At 36.2% G+C, this 21,701-nt stretch overlaps 1 protein-coding gene across 4 annotated transcripts in view; it reads left to right on the plus strand.

The window, feature by feature from the left end:
- The window catches only part of NOX4 (NADPH oxidase 4), a 176,255-nt gene that overhangs the window by 75,788 nt on the left and 78,766 nt on the right, over positions 1 to 21,701 (plus strand). For all 4 annotated transcript variants that reach the window (XM_043579969.1, XM_043579971.1, XM_043579968.1 and 1 more), the window contains one exon: positions 13,269 to 13,329. In XM_043579969.1, coding sequence (XP_043435904.1) covers positions 13,269 to 13,329 — 61 coding nt within the window. The remainder of the gene's footprint in view (positions 1 to 13,268; positions 13,330 to 21,701) is intronic.

Consider the following 21,701-nt stretch of genomic DNA (forward strand, 5'->3'; position numbering starts at 1 on the left):
TTTGTATGGAACCACAAAAGGCCCCGAATAGCCAAAGTAATTTTAAAGAAGACCAAAGCGGGAGGCATCACAATCCCAGACTTTAGCCTCTACTACAAAGCTGTAATCATCAAGACAGCATGGTATTGGCACAAAAACAGACACATAGACCAATGGAATAGAATAGAGACTCCAGAATTGGATCCACAAAAGTATGGCCAACTAATCTTTGACAAAGCAGGAAAGAATATCCAATGGAAAAAAGACAGTCTCTTTAGCAGATGGTGCTGGAAGAACTGGACAGCAACATGCAGAAGAATGAAACTAGACCACTGTCTTACACCATTCACAAAAATAAACTCAAAATGGATAAAGAACCTGAATGTGAGACAGGAAACCATCAAAACCCTAGAGGAGAAAGCAGGCAAAAACCTCTCTGACCTCAGCCACTGCAATTTCTTACTTGACACCTTTTCAAAGGCAAGGGAAAATGAACTAAAAATGCAAAAATAAAAGCACAAATGAACTATTGGGACCTCATGAAGATAAAAAGCTTCTGCACTGCAAAGGAAACAATCAAACAAAACTAAAAGGCAACCAACGGAATGGGAAAAGATATTTGCAAATGACATATAGGACAAAGGGCTAGTATCCAAAATCTATAAAGAACTCACCAAACTCCACACCCGAAAAACAAATAATCCAGTGAAGAAATGGGCAGAAAACATGAATAGACCCTTCTCTAAGGAAGACATCCAGATGGCCAACAGGCACATGAAAAGATGCTCAACATCACTCCTCATCAGGGAAATATAAATCAAAACCACACTCAGATACCATCTCATGCCAGTCAGAGTGGCTAAAATGAACAAATCAGGAGACTATATATGCTGGCGAGGATGTGAAGAAATGGGAACCCTCTTGCACTGTTGGTGGGAATGCAAACTGGTACAGTCGCTCTGGAAAACAGTGTGGAGGTTCCTCAAAAAATTAAAAATAGACCTACCCTATGACCCAGCAATAGCACTGCTAGGAATTTATCCAAGGGATACAGGAGTGCTGATGCATAGGGGCACTTGTACCCCAATGTTTATAGCAGCACGTTCAACAATACCCAAACTATGGAAAGAGCCTTAATGTCCATCAACTGATGAATGGATAAAGAAATTGTGGTTTATAGACACAATGGAATGTTACGTGGCAATGAGAAAGAATGAAATATGGCCTTTCGTAGCAACGTGGATGGAACTGGAGATTGTTATGCTAAGTGATGTAAGCCATACAGAAAAAGACAGATACCATATGTTTTCACTCTTATGTGGATCCTGAGAAACTTAATAGAAGACCATGGGGGAGGGGAAGGGGGAAAAAAAAAGAGGGAGGGAGCCAAACCATAAGAGACTCTTAAGAACTGAGAATAAACTGAGGGTTGATGGGGGGGTGGGAGGGAGGGTGATGGGTATTGAGTAGGGTACCTGTTGGGATAAGCGCTGGGTGTTGTATGGAAACCAGTTTGACAATAAATTTCATATTAAAAAAATAAATGTGGCTAATACTAGTAACTTCTCTAATGCAGTTACTCTGAATCTTAATTACAAAGATATCATCAAGTGCTAAGCCTGGTATTTGGTATACAGTAAGTTCTCAGTAAGTTAGAAGCTGTTATGGTTGTAATTTCAGAGAATGACTGGAGAGCCACGATGCGATTAAATGGAATGGAATTGTTTGTTTCGTTTTGTTTGCCTCATTCTGCAGCATGCAGTGACTAAGTTCTGGCCCCAGATTGGTTTAGAAACAGTCATTTGGAGCAATGGAAATTTTGCCTCCTGTGGTTTACTAGCCTGTAGGATAAATGTTTTAAGTTGAGTTTCCTGGGAAACAGACTGAGAGGTAGAGATTTTCCTGAGGGAGGTTTGTGGAGAGCGCACTCAGGACAGCACCTGAGAACACAAGACAAGTTGAAATGCTGGGTAAAGGCTCAACAGAGGCCTCAGTAGGTCTGACAGCCACTACACATAAATGGTAGTTCAGGTTGTCCTGTATTGAGGTCAGGAAGCTACATCTTTGTACTCTGTAATTGGCCAGTCACTAGAAGTGAGGTATCTCCAGGAAAAGACACTTAGAGATGGGCATGCAAGCTTCCTTCTGTGGCTAGCAGTTCCTGGGGAGGGGCCTCAGGAATGAGCTCTACAGGAAACATTTTCAGCAGTGGGAAGGTTGAGGAATTCGTGTTTTGAACCTGAAAATTGGGAAGTGGGGAGAGGAAGAAGATGTGAGCAGTGCACCACCATTTCCACTACAAATGACATTTAAACGTATGTATTTAAATTATATATTTACATTCACTTATGTATTTATAAATACATTAAAAAGTATATGAAATATATATTTTGTGAAAAAATCTTACTTTTTTAAAACTTGAAATTATATATGAGACACATAAAAAAATCTTAGTTTTTCAAAATTCATTGAACTTAAAAATATTGTAGTCCAAGGAGGATTAAGAGGTACAAACTTCCAACTATAAAATGAATCAGGGGTGCCTGCGTGGTTCAGTTGGTTAAGCGTCTGACTTGACTTTGGTTCAGGTCATGATCTCATGGTTCGTGGGTTCAAGCCCCACATCAGGCCGTCTGTTGGCAGCGTGGAGCCTGCTTGGGAGTCTTTCTCTGCCCTTCCCCCACTTGTGCTTGCTCTGTGCCCTTTCTCAAAATAAATAAATAAACTTTAAAATAAAATAAAGTCACAGGAATAAAAACAGCATAAGGAGTATTGTCAATAAGATTGTAATAACTTTGTATGGTGATGGGTGGTGGCTACTCTTGCTGTGGTGAGCATTTTATAAAGTACATAATTGAATTAGTGTTGTACACCTGAAACTAATATATCATATGTCAACTATACATCAATTAAAAAACAGTTTGTAGTCCAAGCACCAGATTTATTTGTTTGCTTATTGTTGGGGAGAGGGGATATCTAAAGCATAGATTCTTTAAGTGATCAAATTAAGTAACACCATTGATGACAAATTTAGATCCAGAATTCATGTTTTCAGGTTCTTCTCCCTCATTGGCTTCATTGGCTTAAAGCCTTCATTGGCTTAAAGTCCAGGTAGAGTTTTACATGTTGTTCTTCAACTGTGTAATGGATCTTTAACAGTGTTTTCCTGCCATGCTCTATAATTGCCAAAGTTTGGATTTTCTACCCAAACGAATCTATTCTATTCTGGTTTTTTCTTTATTCTATTCTTTAATCTATTCTTTTAAAGTATGCTTTCACCTAATTTATATATGTGAATCAGAGATGATTTTAAGAAGCCCAAGCTGGGGTGCTTGGGTGGCTCAGTTGGTTGGGCATAAGGCACTCAGTTCAGGTCTTGATCTTAGGGTTGTGAGTTCAAGCCCTGCATTGAGCTCCATGTTGGGCATGGAGCCTACTTAGAAAATGAATGAATGAATGAATACTAAAACTTAAAGTATGAAAACTACTGCTTACAATGAAATATAGCATCTCTTAATATTTAACTGAGGTAGACATTAATTATGTTCAATAATATTTTTCATGGATTCTCAACTAAAGAAATAATGCAGAATCTGCTTTTTTATGGAATTGAAGTTTGCATGAATACCTCTATATCCTTCCGTTATTATTTTTAATCAGAAGTACACATGTGCTTTCCTGACATCTGTATTCTAAGTTGTGTGATTCATTATTTTTAAGCTGGGATAACCTGATTTCACATATTTTTCCATGAGTCAGAGGCAAGTCTAGCTGTTGGTTTGTTATTGTCTGTGCTTTTACATAGCAAGCCTGTACTTGCCATCATTTTTCTGCTTTGTAGTTTTAATCTCTTAACCAGTCATTTTGGGAATAGTCTTTCCAGTTTTCAATGAAAACCAGACAAGAATGGTCATGGATTCCTTAAAGATTAGCAAATTTTTTGTTATTATTATTTATTTAATGTCTTGGGTTTAAATACAACCAGGAAGTCTGCATCAGCTGTCTTGATCTTGGGTCTTGCTTTCATTTGTGTAATTCTTAAAAAAAAATTGTTTTTCTCTAGCGTTTCACAAATCTTTTGCTTGGGCAGCTTAGAAACTCAGCTGGGATAGATGATAAATTAGCAAAGCAACAAGGTACCTTAACCATAGACCAGATACAGTGGTCGAAATTGCCCCCAAAAGGTCACTAATGTTCATGAAACATAACAGGACATCTGAATTCCCTGAAAATTAAACATCTTCTAACTGCTGTAGTTTCATTTTTTTTTTTCCAGGGGTAAAGAAAATATTCCTTCAGTGCCTAATGAGAATCTGCATGATAAATGTGAACCTAACTAGGTCAATGTATTCAGAGAAAACCAGCTGTTTAATATTAAATTTGATTTATCCTATTGGTATTTTTAGATGCCTCCTTTTACCTAGGTACAAAGGAGAAAATTGTGAATAAAAGCTCCTTTCTTGACTCACATCTCCTTCCAGGTACATTTCCACTCATTTTCTCTTAAATCCACCAACTTTTTGCCCACAGCACCCTACAAAAACATTTTCAAGGTCAGCAATGACCATGTTACTGCTGCATCCAGTGGTCATTTCTGAGTCCTTGATGGAATTGACCTTTTAGCAGCATTTAGCACAGCTGATCACTTGCTTTATGAAACACTTTTTTCATTTTGCTTCCAGGACATCCAATTCACCTGGTTTTTCTCCTCATTTTCTGGCCACTTTTACTCAGTGTCTTTTTGCTGTTTCTTGCCAATCCTACAACTTCTAAATACCAGAACAGTTCAGTGCCCATTCCTTGAACCCCCTGTCTTCTCTAGCTAAACTCATTTCTCTCGTGATCTCATGCAGTCTTACTGATGCATCTGTGTGCTGTCATCTCCCAAATGTATATTTACAGCCCCGCCTCCCAACTCTAAAATTCAAGCTCATGTATCCAGCTATTTTCCAGAAACTTCCATCTGGATGTCTAAAGGATATCTTAACATGTCTAAAACTGAACTCCTAATCTTCAACCTCCCAAATCTGTTTCACCCACAATCTTTCCCACCTCAGTTAATTCCAGCTCCATTGTTCAGGTTGCCCATGCCGAAAACCTGGATATTACTCTTGGTTTTGTTTTTGTTTTTGTTTTTGTTTTGTTTGTTTGTTTGTTTTTTGATATAGTCAGTAATCTGTCCACTCATGTTCTTAGTTCTGTCTTCAAAACATGTCCGCCATTTCTGCCCTGGCCCCCTGGTCCAGTCTACTACCGTCTGGATAGCCTGCTAACTGATCTCCCTCTGCCTGCCCTTGCTCACCTGCCATTTAATCTTAAAGCAGCCGGAGTGATTATTTTAAAATGCAAATCAGATCATGTCATTTCTCTGCTCAAAATCAGCCAGTTTTCACCATGAGTTCTACTTAATGCCTGTTGACTTGTAAGTGTATATATGTGTGTGCCCAAGTGTGTGCATGGAAGAGGGGAGGTCAGTGTGGCTAGAACACACTAAGAAAAAGGAAGGATGGTAGGAGATAATATCAGAGAAGTCACGAGGAGTCAGCTTATGTAGGGTTTATAGGACATTGTAAAGATTCTGGATTTTACTTAGAGTGAGGAAGGGCCATTGGAGGCTTCTGAGTAGTGGAAGAGCATGATCAGACTTACTTTTTCATAGGATTACTCTTGCTGCTGTGCTAAGAGTAGATGAAGGGAAATGAACAGAAGTGGGAAGACCAGTTAAGAGGCTGTTGTGGACATCTGGTTGAGGTATGATGATTGTTTGGATGAGGGTGGTGACAGTGGAAGTAGTGAGAAGTGGTCATATTCTGAGTATATTTCAAGTTAGAGCTAACTGGATTTCTTTTTTTTTATGTTTGTTTATTTTTGAGAGTCAGAGACAGAGTATGAGTCAGGGAGGGACAGGGAGAGAAAGGGAGACATAGAATCTGAAGCAGGCTCCAGTTTCTGAGCTGTTATTAGCACAGAGCCCAACTCAGGGCTTGAACCCACAAACTGTGAGATCATGACCTGGGCCGAAGTCGGATGCTTAACTGACTGAACCACCCAGGCACCCCGATCTAACAGGATTTCTTGATAGATTGGGTATGGAATGTGCAATAGAAGAGTCAAGGTTATCTTCACAGTGTTTGGTCTGAGCAGCTGGGGCTGCATTGAGATAGGGAAGACCATGGAGAGAGCAAATCCTGATGAGCATTTGTGGAGCTTAGTTTTGGAATGTAAATTTGAGATGGCATTTAGTGTGCATTCATTAAATATTTGCTGGGCTAATCATAAAAGTAGCAAATATCAGCCCTACTTTCCACTGTGTTGGTTATTCCTGCATCTAGAGCCCCTTTTGTCCCACCTCCGATTGTCTTCGGGTTTGTGGAGGGGTAAGATGATTGTAGGGGTCAGATTATTTCACATACAGATAAGAACAGTTTCTCTTTCTCTTGTTTTTAATCATAAGCTGAGGTCTTCTGTGAGCGAAAAGTGGGCTTCTTCTTTTGCTCTGAGGTCTATTGCTCTGAGGTCTTCTGTGAACGAAAGGTGGGCTTACTTCTCAAGGTGACCCCACTTATGAAGGTAGTGGGGTTTCAGTTTCATCTGTTTCTTTCAGTCTATTCCCCAGCCACCATGTCATCCACATTTCTCCATTACAGATTTTGTTGATACCTCTCCATTGTTGTTATCACACCCCATCTTATCTCTGCTGTTTTAGTTTGTGTTTTTATATCCCTCAACTGTCATGTTAGTGTTTTGTTTTTATGAAAGAGTTGAGATAAATACACACATTCCATCACAGTTCATAAACATTTCATGTACATACTTTTCCAGGATCTGTATGTTTTAAGATTGAGTATATTTTTTCATGCAAGTATGCAAGTAAACACTAATTTTTTTCTTCAAGTTAACAAAGAGACATTAAGACGTTGTATTTGTCAAAATGTTTGGAGTCACATGTTGCATTAATTGTAATGAGTTCTGTGCTCCTGGCTCATTATCTCTTCTCTTACTTTTAGACAATCCTTATTTGTGAAATTGCATGAGCTCCTAGTATAGTCTCTGGAATACTTTGGACTCATTTGTTGAATGTATGAATAAATTATAGAAGAATTGCCCATTATTGAAGTCCTTATTCATTCTCAGGTTAATTCTCCAATACTTCACTGAATTGATATTTGAATGTATACCCACTATGGATAATATGCTATGGATATACAGTAATGACTTAGAAATAGGCCTTGATCTCAAGACATTGCAAATGTATACTCATACAGAGAAAAAAATTACATACAATTAAAGAGATGGACCATAATAAAGGGCATAGAAGTCAAATAATTTAGCGGGGGTCAGGGAAGTGAGGAATTTTCATGGCAGGGAAAATTAGGATTTCTTCATGAAAGTGGTAAAGCATTTGAGATGGGTCTTAATGAATTGCTAGTGTTCAATATGAGAAGTGGGAATGGAGGCTAGTAAGTGGGAAAGTGACGGGCAGGGAAATATATTAGCTGATCCATGTTGTCTTTGCTGGATTAGAGTGGTCAGAGGAACTTGAAATATAAAGTTGGAAAGAATTTGGAGCAGATGTGGTTGGCTATGGACTCTAGGAAAGAAAGAATGTGGGTGTTTTTCCTTAGGAGGACACAAAAGGTTAATCAATAGGAGATTGCTATAATCATACATTTTCTTTGGTAAGATTATTGTAAAGGGCTTAAAAATTGATTGAATGTTGGCAGGAAGAGATACACATGATATTCCTCTGATATTTGAGCCCCTATTCTGATAAGGGCATGGGTTCTATGTTTGGACATAAAGGAATCAGAAAAGAAGGCAATATGGGAAGATACTGGGGTTTTTACATGTATTACATTTAGAGTGAATTTCAGGTGGGAATGTCTAACAGGGGTAGAAACTAGAGCTTTGGAAGAAGGGACTAAAAATAAGATCTGACACATTCTGTTCTGTGATCGTTTTCTGTGGTTTAACAAATTTGTTACATTGAAAATTTAGTTCTTAATATAGTAACATCCACTTTAGAATCATTTTTATTTTTTATTGCAAGGCTCTTGATTTAAAAACAAACATATTGTGGCTTTTAAATTTCTTTTCCATGTTGAATAAATCATTGTGCAGTGACATCATTTTTACATTTAGTTCTTAAATGTAAGATGATTACATAATATCTGTTTATATTTTTGTGGGGCTGTTATAAAATTATTAGTCATTTGAGTACTTTTAAAACTCAATGCCATAATGTACAAATAATTTGAAGGAAAACATTTTTACTCAAGGATATCAAAATAGAAACTCCTCCAGATCTGTTCTTACAAATTCTGTCACTTTATTTTCTTACCCTTAAAGTACGTGTTGTGTATTCTGGTGTATATATTATAGTCAACATAAGCCATACTCTTTGTCTTCATCTAGGAAACTTAAATGAGGCTAAGTTGAGGGGCACCTGGGTGGCTCAGTCAGTTAAGCGTCTGACTTCAGCTCAGGTCATAATCTCACAGCTTGTGGGTTTGAGCCCCACATCAGGCTCTGCACTGACAGCACGGAGCCTGCTTTGGATTCTCTCTCTCCCTCTCTCTCTGCTGCTCCCCCACTTCTACATGTGTGCTCTGTCTCTTAAAATAAGGAAACTTAAAAAAAAAAAAGATGATTTAAGTCTGAACTTTGAAGACAATGCCCCTTTTATCATCAAGCTTGGAATGGGTGGTAGTAGCCAAATGTGATACCAATCTGAGTTCTTTTTATTTCTTCGGAAGCAACTTGTTTATGTTTTCCATTCTGAAAGCTTACATAATTTTCCTTCACATTCAGAAATTTTGCCAAAATATTTCTAGGTTTAAATCTTTTTATCCCATTATATTTGATGGTTAGCAAATGCTTTAATATAAAAAAATGGCTTAAGATTATTGAAATTTATAGTCCTGGAGATGTTTATCACATTCACTCTATACACCTCTTAGGTTTGATTACTTATATAGAATTAATATAACCGGATGGGGTGCCTGGGTGGCTTAGTCAGTTGAGCGTCCAACTTTGGCTCAGGTCATGATCTCATGGTTCATGAGTTCGAGCCCTGCATCAGGCTCTATGCTGACAGCGCAGAGCCTGGGGCCTGCTTCGGATTCTGTGTCTCCCTCTCTCCCTGCCCCTCCCTGCTCACACTCTCTCTCTCTCTCTCAAAAAATAAATAAATATTAAAAAAAATTAAATGAGACTAAGTTGAGACTCAGTAATATATTATTGCTTACATTTTAAACTTTTAAAATATTTAAAATTATAAACATTATAAAGGCTAATACTAATCTTAAAAGGGAGATATGTATGTAATGAATTCTCTTTTCTGTCTTCAGTTTTACTTCCCAGAAGTTAATATTCCTAATGCCATGTAATGTATTCTCTTCAACTTATTTCTATATATATATATATATATATATATATAAATTCATATCTTTTTTATGTTAATAATGTGAACTTAAGTATGTATATTATCCTGTAACTTTTTAAACCGAAAACTTGTCATAAGTATATTTCCTTATTAGGCTTCTAGGAAAGTCAGAGAGCCATGGATATCTGTACTTTACTATTTCATCCTGTTGAGAAGTTTTCTAAACACTATTAGAAACATAGTGAAGAGGCTTATCTAGGAAGAAGTTGTCATGGCCGTTGTCAAAGAGGTTACTCTCTGTGTTCTCCTCTAGGATTTTTATGCTTTCAGGTCTTACATTCAGATCTTTAATCCATTCTGAATTTATTTTCGTTTAAGGTGTAAGAACGTGGTCCAGTTTCATTCTTTTGCATGTTGCTCTCCAGTTTGTTATATATGCACAACCGAATATTACTCAGCCATAAAAAATAATGAAATCTTGCCATTTGCAATGACATGGATGGAGCTAAAGAGTATAATGCTAAATTAAATGAGTCAGAAAAAGACAAATAACATACTTCACACATATGTGGAATTTAAGAAACAAAACAAACAAACAAAGGGGGGAAAAAAGAGAGAGACAAACCAAGAAATAGACTCTTAACTATAGAGAACAAACATTGTGGGATGGGTTAAATAGGTGATGGGGATTAAGAAGTGCACCTGTTGTGATGAGCACTGGGTGTTGTATGGAAGTGTTTAATCAGTGCATCGTACACCTGAAGCTAGTATTATTCTAACTGGAATTTGAATAAAAACATAAAAAAGATAGTGAGGAGACATTAAAGAATCACTACACTATGTTTTTAGCTACATTAGTGAATCTGAACATTATTTGTGCAAAGCTGCTAGAATGTGATTCCAAGATCTCCAGTCATTGTTTCAAACCACACATGCTGAAGTCATTCTGTGTTTTAATCTGTGCAGGCCCCCTTCAAATGTGAGGCGATATGATTGGACAAAGACAATGTTAAATCCTGTATTCTTATACCTAGCTAGTTTGAGAAAGTTAACATAAAGGCATCTTTCCCAGACTTTGAAAGAAACCATACTATGTTTCATCTGTTTGAAATCAGATCAACCTTAAAAACTATACTGATGCATTTGGCTGGCATCACACGAGGGAGGTTTATAGGCTCCTACAGGACCTGAGGGTGTGTTAAACACCACATGCAATTATCTTTTGCAATGTTTACACTGAAAGATGGAATAGAGATATGAATATTTGGCAAGTTATATGTTTTCCTTTAGAGAATGAGATTAAATCAAATGCACACTCAGACTTACCAAAACTAACCTTTTTTTTGCTCTCTATTCTGATGCCTCCTTGACTTAGATCTTTTTTTAACCTAAGATGTAGTTCACAAGGAGGGAATCATCAAGTGACATGTGGACAGATTGGTAGCTTGGGTTTTTGCTTTCTGGGAGCTACAACTTTTACTGCATTGAGGTTCTGGCCAGCTTTAAGTAGCAGGAAGTGAAAACAATGGTGGTGCCTGGGTGGCTCAGTTGGTTGACTTCAGCTCAGGTCATGATCTCCTGGTTTGTGAGTTTGAGCCCCATATCAGGCTCACTGCTATCAGTGCAGAGCCTGCTCTGGATCCTTTGTCCTCTGCTCTCTTTGCCCCTCCCCCACTCATGCTCGCTCTCTCTCTCTCTCTCTCTCTCTCTCTCTCAAAAATGAATAAACATTACAAAAATTATGAGCGGTTTTTACAGATCACATCATCTTACTAAAGGTATGATCATTAAGATTTACTAGTTATAAAACTGATCTCAGAATTATTAAAAATCAGAATAAAAATGAAATAAATATTAAAGTCACAATTATAAATGAAATATTATAATTTTAATAGTATAAATAATTAAGTATTTTATAAGTGGTTTTTTTTTTAATTTTTATAGTGCTAACAATAATGATTCCATTAAAAACACTGATTGCAGATTCAGTGTCTCCCTCTCTCTCTGCCCCTCTTCTGTTAGCACTCTGTATCTCTGTCTCTCGAAAATGAATAAAAACATTAAGAAAAATTAAAAAAAAAAACACTGATTGCAGAGCAGTAGTTTGAAAATTCCATGTCACATTATTTCCCAATCCTGAACTTGATCACATACTTTTTATTAGTTTATGATTTGCTATGACTAAATGAGTAATACCTACCTTTTTATTTTAGTGTTTTCACTGGTTTCCAAGCTACCTTTTTTGACTGTGAGTTCTTTACGTATCTCCGTGGTGTGTTTATCTTTCCTTATTTTCTGTCCTTCTAGCACCCCAGTGTGACCTACATTAGTTGATTGACAAAGTGAATTTGAGGGTATTGGACTTGCTCTATTGCAACCCCTTGTCTATCTCAGGGCCCACCGAACCACATTGGTGCTTTGATTTTGGCCCATATTTCTACTTCATTCTTATTGTTGTACATGATTCTTGTAATCTTCAACAAATACTTTTCTCCCTCCTACTCCATTTGATCTCTCATGCTTACCTTAGTGGAGAGAGTGACTTGCCATAGTTAAGAACTATGTAGTCAGACAGACATGGGTCCAAATTCTGTCTTGTCTTCTTACTAGTTGTATGACTGGGCAAGTTAATATTTTTAAGTCTCAGTTAATTCAGTTTCCTTCAATATACAGGACAGCTCACCAGGGTTATTGTGAGATTTTGGAAATAAAGCACTTAGCCCTGCCCTTGGTACGTGGTATTCAAGGGAAGCTTGGTAGTCACAGGTTTGAGAAGTTAGTGTTGGAAAGGGGAACTAATTTCTGTAAAAATCAGGAAAGGACAGGTATTGTGTGGTAATAAAGGGATGTTTTAGGAGGTAGGACAGTTGAAAGAGCATATATCATACAGTTAAAAATAATAATGTATATAAAGTTCTTATCCATAACTCTCAGGTTAGATGTGTTTTCAGAATTCAGAATTTTGTAGATTTTAAAAGGTATGTATATTTCATATATTACATAAATCTCTAGCAGGATATGGGGTAACATTCTTAAACAAATGGATATTTATGTAGGAAACACTTATATATGAATTTTTATACAGAAGTATTAGCCTCCCATCATTATCTCCCATAAATTCAAGTTAGATAGTGTCACCCAGTGAATTATGAAAAAACGTACTGTTACAATTTTGAATCTTGGGGTTATGGATAAGTGTTTGGGGTTCTGAAAAATAAAAGGAGATTCTGCATTTTCTTATTGTGAGCCAAAAAGTACCATGTGGGTGTTTTCTGTATTTCCTGAACATGAGGCCATGGATATTTTTCTTACTTCCAGTACCCATGGCTCATTCTCCTTCCCAAATACCCTTGCCAGTTCACTCCAGATTTATTTCTTCTGAGAATTAAGGGAGGGAGTGAAATACAGCTCTCTCAGTAGGAGTTTCCTTGTTGGACATGGAAAATTTAGGTCACATTGAGAAATATTTCTTTTCTTTATTCCTGAAATTTGTTAAGATGTAAAGTGTATAATAATATCTGGGGAGAGAAAGACGTTACAATCAGTCTCCATTTCTTCCTTTGTGGTTAAAAGCCATGTCCTCTGAAATATTTTAATTCAAAAAGTATTTGGCAATATTTGTCTTTAGATGTGATATCCTAACAGTTTTAGACTATGCATATTTTACCTTTTTTGTCTAAATACTTAGGAGCTTTTAGAGAAAGATATATTGTCTTATTAACTGGTTGACCTTGTTCTTTTTTTCACTAATGAGGATCTATATGGATTTTCAGTTCATTCCTTCCTATTTTCTATTGACTTGGGGAATTTGCTATGAGAATGAAAGTTGTAATTAAATCATAGTTTGGTCATACATAACTGTTAATCAGAATTGATTCTACTATTTTATTTTATTTTTTTTTAGTGTCCTACTAAAACCAAAGCAACATTTGGTGTCCACCTCAAAATAGTAGGAGACTGGACAGGTATGTAGAATATAGAGTTTTAAGATACATGCTTTGAAAATAATGGGTCATATAATAGTTTGCATGTGTTTAAGTAATAGAACTACCAACATACTTAGATGTGTATATGTTCTCAGGCTGTGGTTTTGTTTTCTTTCTTTGCTTATTAAGTTTTGACATTCACATTTTCTTTTTGTAGGATGAATTTTTGCAATTCAAATACCTTAGATATCAATAATTGTTAATAATGTATTGTTTTCTCTGGAAATCATTGGTTTCTGCCTACTTGTCAGATGCACTGGCAATAGAAGGAACAATGAAATGCATGTTTTAGAAAACATGATTTTAAAATTAATGGTTGGTTTTACTCTCAAAATAATCAACACCTGCGATTGAGATCACATAAATTATGTTTCACTTCTTACATGATCTTTTTGTGGTATTACCTATGTGTACATAGCAATTCCACAGCATCTTTGAAATAATGGTCATTTTTAATAGCAAGTCTATTGATGGATGATATGTTATTTATTCAATAAAAACTTTTGTGTTATCTGAGAGATGCATTATATTAAGAGTTCTGAGTAAATAAAAAGAAACATTATTCATTCGTCTATTCCCTTGGTTCAACAGAGTAACTGACAAGTGAGTGCTCAGTATATATTAGCTTATTGGCTAGTTGTTTAGTTTGGTTGCTCAAGGGAAAGGATGTAGGTATAAACATGAATGCAAGTATAAATAAAAATATTTTCGAATAGAATGCTAAACTAGGAGTTGGTTTGTGAAAACTACAGGGAATCAGCAAAAGGTAGATTCAGTGTAGTCTAGGGTTATAGGAGCTTTACAGAGAAGATAGTATTTGAGCCAAACCTTGAAAATCACACAAGTGAAGTAGGTCATTTAAGTAAAATTCACAGCATTGTCAAAAATCAGAGAAAGTAATGAGTAAACCATATTTGAGAAAGGTGTGTCAATCAGCTTAGCAGAAGCAAAGATTTTGTTCTGGGGAATACTATGGAATATCCATTTAGAGTCAGCTTGGTAAAGATTTTGAATGCCTTAACAAGATATTAAAATAACTTAGAGGTGCTAGAGAACATTTGAAAGATTTAGAGCATCATAAAAAATAGTATTTAATAATTTTCCAGTTGAATGGGTTAGAATCAAGGAAAGACTAAGACTGGAAAACAGAGAAGAGTCAGTGGGGAGGGGTGGGAATAGGTACAGGACTCGAAGGAGTGGTTTTAAAAGCACAGGTTTGGGAAATTAGCATTGGAAAGGGGGGACTAATTTCTGGAAAATCAGCAAAGAACAAGATATTGTGTAATAAGAAAGGGGTATTTTAGGAAGGACAGTTGAAAGAGCCTATACAGTTAAAAAATAATAATGTGCATAAATTCTTTGTCTATAGAACAGGTAGCCAGCTTGGAATTGGAGACTTAATGAAAATGGAGAAAATATACAACATAGTATTTAATGGGAAAACAATGAAATTAATCAAAAGAGCTTTGAGCAGTAATGACCTATGGAACTGTGAAACATCAGGCTTAAGTATAGTTTAATACAGTCTAGCTCCATCCATGTATTATACCAAGTGAAATAAGTCAATCAGAGAAAGACAAATACCATGTGATTTCACTCATATGTAGAATATAAGAAATAAAACAGATGAACACAGGGGAAAGGAAGGACAAAAAGAAAGAGAGAGAGAAAGGGATAGAGGGAGGGAGGGAGGGAGAAACCATAAGAGACTCTTAAAGGTAGAAAACAAATTGAGGTTTGATGGAGGTTTGGTGGAGGATGGGTGATGAGCACTAAGGAAGGTACTACTGCTGAACACTGTGTGGTGTATGTAAGTGATGAATCACTAAATTCTGTTCCTGTAACAAATATTGCACTGTATGTTAACTAAAATTTAAATAAAAAATAGATAAAGTTTATTTTATTGCATTCAAGAAAATATCATGGTAGCCCCTTATTAGAAAAACACTGGTGTAAAAGAAAAGAAAAGAAAGGAAAAGAAAAGAAAAATGCTGGTGTAGTATGAAAATAGTAATTCTCATGATAAGCCCAGAACTAGTGGATATAATCGCAGCTGTTTTTCACCCGTTTGACAAATAAAGAAAGAGCAAAGTTCTTCTCTGGTAAGAATCCCAATAAAGTAAGAATTAGCTTCAGTAACGAATGGTAATCACTTAAATTCCAAACTGAAGGACAACACATTGAAGATATAATTGAATTTATCATGGTAAGGAGAAACTTCATGATAGATTATTACTGGCTATTGTTGTTGAGTTTCTTTATAAAGTTATTTTCTATTGTCAGTAGCTCATTAGAATAAATGATTATCTCACCATTTATTTCAATCTTTTCTATTAGGAACACATAATAGTTTTAATTTTATCTTCCTATTTTATGTACTGTGCCATTGAGAGAGAAAACAGATCATTCTATTCAGAGTTTAGTTCCAGTCATATGCTTTTCAATTAATAGACCTTCTTGGTTGTTGATTTTAAATATTTGTTAACTTGGAAAAAAATGTCAAGCATTCATGCATAGAACCCCTAAATAATTCTGCCACTATCTGGCACTTTAGTTCAAAACAAGGTTTAGCTGCCTTAAAACAATGGAATTATAATTATGGAAGGAAAACTGGGGACATTACTCCTAAGATCAAGGATCATTGGATTTGTTCTAAAAGAATTGACTAAAACTCAGTATTAAGAGCAGTAGGGGTAGGAAATACCAAAGGGGTGTGTAACAAGTAGAATACCAGAGGTTTGCTTTTCCAAACTGACAGATATATTTTATAGTTACTTTTTCTTCCCTGAAATATGTTCTGCCCTGGGCAGGCCTAAAGAACAGGTTTAAGACTGCCCCATGGATGATCTTTCTAAGAGTAATCAATGATACCCAGCAGTAGAGTGACCAAGAAGCAATCAAAGCGGCTACATAGCACAGGACAAGTCTGGCTTTTTATTATTTATTTATTTATTTATTTATTTACTTATTTACTTATTTATTTATTTACATTTTAGAGAGAGAAGGAGAGAGAACATGTACGTGAGTGGAGGAGGGGCAGAGGGGGAGAGAATCATAAACAAGCTCCACACTCAGCATGCAATCTGATACGGGGCTCAATCCCATGACCCTACAATCATGACCTGAACTGAAATCATCAGATGCTCAACCATCTGAGTCACCCAGGCACCCCAACTAGCTTTTTATTTTAACCAGGTCTCTGTTGTACTTCTGAAGTGTGGGAAGAACTCATTAAGTTTGGAAGACTCTTCAAACCTCTTAAACACATTTCAGGTTTTTTCTTTAAATGATGGGAATAGAGGGGGTAGAGTGAATTACTCAAGTGGATTTATCTTTGACTTAACATTTTGTTGCTTTTCTAGAATAAGTCATGCTTTCCATTTTCTAGAATAAGTCATGCTTTCCAATTTCAGATGCATGGTTACAGATTGCCTATTGGCTTGATTACCATTCTGACTATCGAAAATTGTTTTGTTACTTTTTGCATTAGATGTCATTACTATTGAATAATGTCTGAGATCATGTTAAACTACTGGGTATTTTAATGGCCTAGATAGCAACTTACTCTAGAGAGGTTTAAGTTTTACTACAAAACCTTTTTATACATAATATCTGCATTCCAATTAATCTGAAAATTTTGTCATTTTTCCATTCAGTAATTAATGGATTGACAAGTGGATAAATATGCAACAGAGGGCTTATTGTATATATCACAGAACAGCTTTTCCTTGAATCTTGGGTATTCATTTCCATATTGTCTGCTTGGGGGCGCCTGGGTGGCGCAGTCGGTTAAGCGTCCGACTTCAGCCAGGTCACGATCTCGCCGTCCGTGAGTTCGAGCCCCGCGTCAGGCTCTGGGCTGATGGCTCGGAGCCTGGAGCCTGTTTCCGATTCTGTGTCTCCCTCTCTCTCTGCCCCTCCCCCGTTCATGCTCTGTCTCTCTCTGTCCCAAAAATAAATAAAAACGTTGAAAAAAAATTTAAAAAAAAAAAAAAAGAAAAATCTTGCTACAGTCAGAAGAATGGATTTTGAACAACTGTGGTATCCACCTTACACTATATGTATCTGTGAATGGCTTTTAATTGCTGTAAGAAAAGCAAAAAATTAAAAATACTCCTATTGAATACCAATACTATTTTAGAGAACATGCCCCCAAAAAACTAGATTCCAAATAAGTTTGAGTAAACTGACCTTTTTGAACAGCACAGATCATACTTGCACATATGAAATATCATGGATCTTACAAAGTGCATATTCACACAGTGTAAACCTTAGTTCAAGCCCAAAATATGTATGAATTATCAATTGCTGTACCTACAAAGGAGTGACTAGAAATACTCTTTTTGTTGTTGATATGACTAGCAAATTACAGTGGTTAGTCATTTGTGGAAAATAACATTTAGACTATCTGTTACTTTGGCAAATAATGAAATATAAACACCTACTGGATACCAGACACTGCACTGTGTCTGGAGATACAGAATTGACCAACACAGATAAGGTATCTGCACTTATAAGGACTATATTCTAGTCAGTAGAGATCTCCAGTAAACAAAAAACCAAATCAATGTATAATATGTTAGATAGTGATAATGCTATGAAGAAAAATAAAGGTAAGAGAGTACGAATGATGAAGGGTAGGAGTGCTGTTTTAGATGGGGTGTTTAGTTACATGCAAGGAGATGAGGGAATAAGTCAAGTGGATTTCAGGAAGAAGTGTATTTAGAGTATGCAAAGAGAAAGTACAAAGTCCCTGAGGTGGTAATAAGTTTGGATATTCAAGGAGCAGCAAGGAGGCCAGTGGGTCTGGAATAGAGACAGTGAAGGGGTGCGTAATAGAAAATATATCAGAGAAGTGAGCAGGAGATTGGACACTATAGACTATAGGAAACCTTGTAGTTTTTAAAATTTATTTATTTAAATTCAAGTTAGTTAACATACAGTGTAGTATTGGTTTCAGGAGTGGAACCCAGTGATTCATCACTTACATATAACATCCAGTGCATTTTTATGTGATTGAGAAAAAAGGTATGGTTTTGAAATCTAAATCTGAATCATCATCCATTTTGTTTTAATACATACTACCTAGTGGTTGTCAGGCTAAGGTTATTTATTTATTTATTTATTTATTTATTTATTTATTTATTTATTTATTTTAAATGATTGAGTTTAGGGAGAAGGAAGAAAAAGTGGGGCTTCAGAGCATTGCAGAAAACAGGTCAAACTTTTTATTTGGGTGGGGAATGTATCATCATTTTAGAGATGATTCAGTAGTGGTTTTATCTCCTGCCATATGGTGCTGGTTTACAGGTTCTGGTAGCTTAGGGTCCCATTAGCCTTCATGGATGGTAGTAGCTTCTTTCTACTTTCTGGATTTCTCCATTGTTCTTGATTTAGCTTCAGTACTTCCTTCGCCTAAGTCATTAGTTCCCTGCATTAAATTCCTTTCACTTAAATCATGAAGAGTTCACTTAAATCATTCTTGGTTTTGGTTGGATTTGGAGGTCAGCGAAGCCTTTTTGAACAGAACTCTGAATCTGGAGAAGTAATAATGGGGAAGATAAGAGGACATGTAAAACCCTGAGGCAGTCCAATGTTTGTGTTCAAGGACCAGTTAAAACTGGAATGTTGTAGGAAATAAAATCAGAGAATACCCATGGACTCGATATGGTAGGCTCTTATAAACTTCAATTTTATTATAAATGTTATAGAAAATCATTGGAGGATTTTGATTTGGGTCTGACTCAGATTTTAAAATGGTAACTGTGGCTGCTGTATAGAGAATATGATAGGGGTAGACAAGAGTGGGAATTAGAAGTTGAGTTAAGAGAGAAGCTCTTACTGCTGTCTAGACAAGAGAAGGTGCTGGTATGTGTAGGGTGATGGTGACTGGGTCATGAAGAGTGGGTGGATTCTGAGGGTATCTCACAGCTGTTGTTGAGGGACTGGAGGTGGGATGTAACAAGAGTTAGGAATCAAAGACAATTTAAGGTATTTAGTATCAATAGGTAAGTGGACAGTGCTTCTGTGTATTGAGATAAAGAACATTGTAGCATATCGGAGGCACAAGAGTGGACATTCAAATTCAGTTTTGTACATTTTAAATTTGAGATGCCTCTTAGACTTTCAAAAAGTAACGTTGAATAGGTCTTTACACGTGTGAGTCTGGAGGTAAGAGTAGAGATCCAAACTTGAGAATTATTATTATATTCATGGATCTAAAGATACAAAGTTGGGTAGTAATTCTCATCTATGTAAGATTTATATACATTTTAATGTACATTTATATATATATTACATTGTATATATTATATATCGACATTGTATGTGTTTGCACTGTATACCATTACATTAATATATCTTTTATAGAATTTATGTACATTTTATATGCCTGCTTTACATTCTTAAAATGCAATTACAGATACTATGTACACAAATAACTTATAAAAACCAATATAATGTCCTAACCTTAGTATAAAGGAGCTATTAAGATAAAGTCATTTATAGAAAATGATTTACATTTCATATTTAAATTTTCAAGCATGACTATATTAGAAGTCATAATGAAATAGGTGACTTAAACCACATATAAAATGATCATGAATAAGACACTTCTAAATATAGAATCCCAATACAACTGAAATACTATGAGCACTGTTTTCTTTATGGTGTGATTTTACAAAATAGTGAACTTCTTTTGGTTAAATTCTAGTCACAATAATTTACAATATTACTTCAGTGTACAGGGTGGTTGCAATGTTGGGAGTTTTGGCACATATTTAGGTCATACAAAACCTTTGCATTTTTTATCATTATAAATGAGTTTTTCATTTACGTGAATGTCTAGCAAGTCATGAAAAGCATGCAGGAAGTGAGACAATTCCTGATGTCTAATGTCTCTGATCCCTACCCTCTAAATTTTAGTAACTACTGATCATCATTGTGAGATCCAAATTACCTCCCCAAATTCTCAAAACTACTCCTACGAGGTGGCACTGTCCTGTCAAGAGTAACTACTTTAAGGTGTGTAGAGGGGAGCCTGGGTGGCTCAGTTGGTTAACCATCCAACACTTGATTTCAGCTCAGGTCTTGACTTTATGGTTTGTGAGATCAAACCTTGCATCAGGCTCTGTACCAACAGCATGGAGCCTACTTGGGATTCTCTCTCCCTCTCTCACTGCCCCTCCCCTGCTTGTGTGCTCTCTCTCACTCTCTCTCAAAATAAATAACTTAAAAACAAGGAAACATGTATAAATAGAGAAGAACTATAACAGAGCCCTGAGACTTTTAACATGTAGAGTCCAGCAAAAGTGACAAAGAAGGAATGGCCACTGAGGAAAGAGGGAGAGTTTGAATCCTGGACAGAATAGGGCAATATTTAAAAAAAAAAAAAAAAAAAAAAAGAAAAAGAAAATAAATAAAGAAAAAAGCATTGATCAATTGAAACAAATGCTACTGAGAAGTGGAGTAGAGTGAGGGCTGAATAAAGACACTGGGAGCTGTGTTTTTAATGAAGTATTGGGAACAGAAGTCTGTCTGAAGTAGGCTCAAGAGATAGCAAGAGAAGTAGAGATGGTCCATATAGACAAATCCAGAGATATGTTGGGGGCAGCTCCTATGAGTTCATTGGGTCATTGAATGCTTCTCTTCCAACTTTGTTAAGTCAGGGTCATGTTTGACAGCTTTAAAATCATCCACAGTGTATTTATTCCACAGAAATTGACAGACACCATAAAATAAGGATTTAAGAAATGTTTTTAAAGACTTGCCTGTTAAGTATTTGCCAAAACACTACTGGACAAATTCTAAGGAGTTTTGATATAAATGAAATAAAGAAATAAGTCAGTAGCTGAAGGAAGGAGGATATAGAGACAAGGCAGATGTGAAAGCACATACAACATAAATACAGGTACACACACACACACACTCACACATATATTTAATGTGAACTGTTGTAATATGTTTACATACTTCGGGGAACAATGAGTAATGAGAATGAAGTAGAGGGAAAGAGCAAAGTCCACAAGGGCCTTTTAATGCATTTCACAGAAATTGGATTTCAATGTGCAAGTGGAGGAATTGACCGTAGATAAGGCATCTAGGCAGTTCATGCTTCATAACAGATTGGAAGACAGAGAAGATGGTTCCAGAGCATGGCTACCAATGGATTGGTAGGCTTGGATTGGGAAGTGTGGGATTTCTCTTCTGTTTTTTTCTGTTTCCTTGGTGAAAAAATAGTAAGCTTATCACTGAGACTGAGGATGTGGGAAGATATGTTGAATTTTGAGGAGGAGGAAGTAAATTGATGAATGAAGCATGGTAGCCCTTCTGAGATATGCCAATAGGCCTAC

This window comes from Prionailurus bengalensis, chromosome D1, assembly GCF_016509475.1.
Source record: "Prionailurus bengalensis isolate Pbe53 chromosome D1, Fcat_Pben_1.1_paternal_pri, whole genome shotgun sequence".
In the NCBI taxonomy this organism is placed as follows: domain Eukaryota; kingdom Metazoa; phylum Chordata; class Mammalia; order Carnivora; family Felidae; genus Prionailurus; species Prionailurus bengalensis.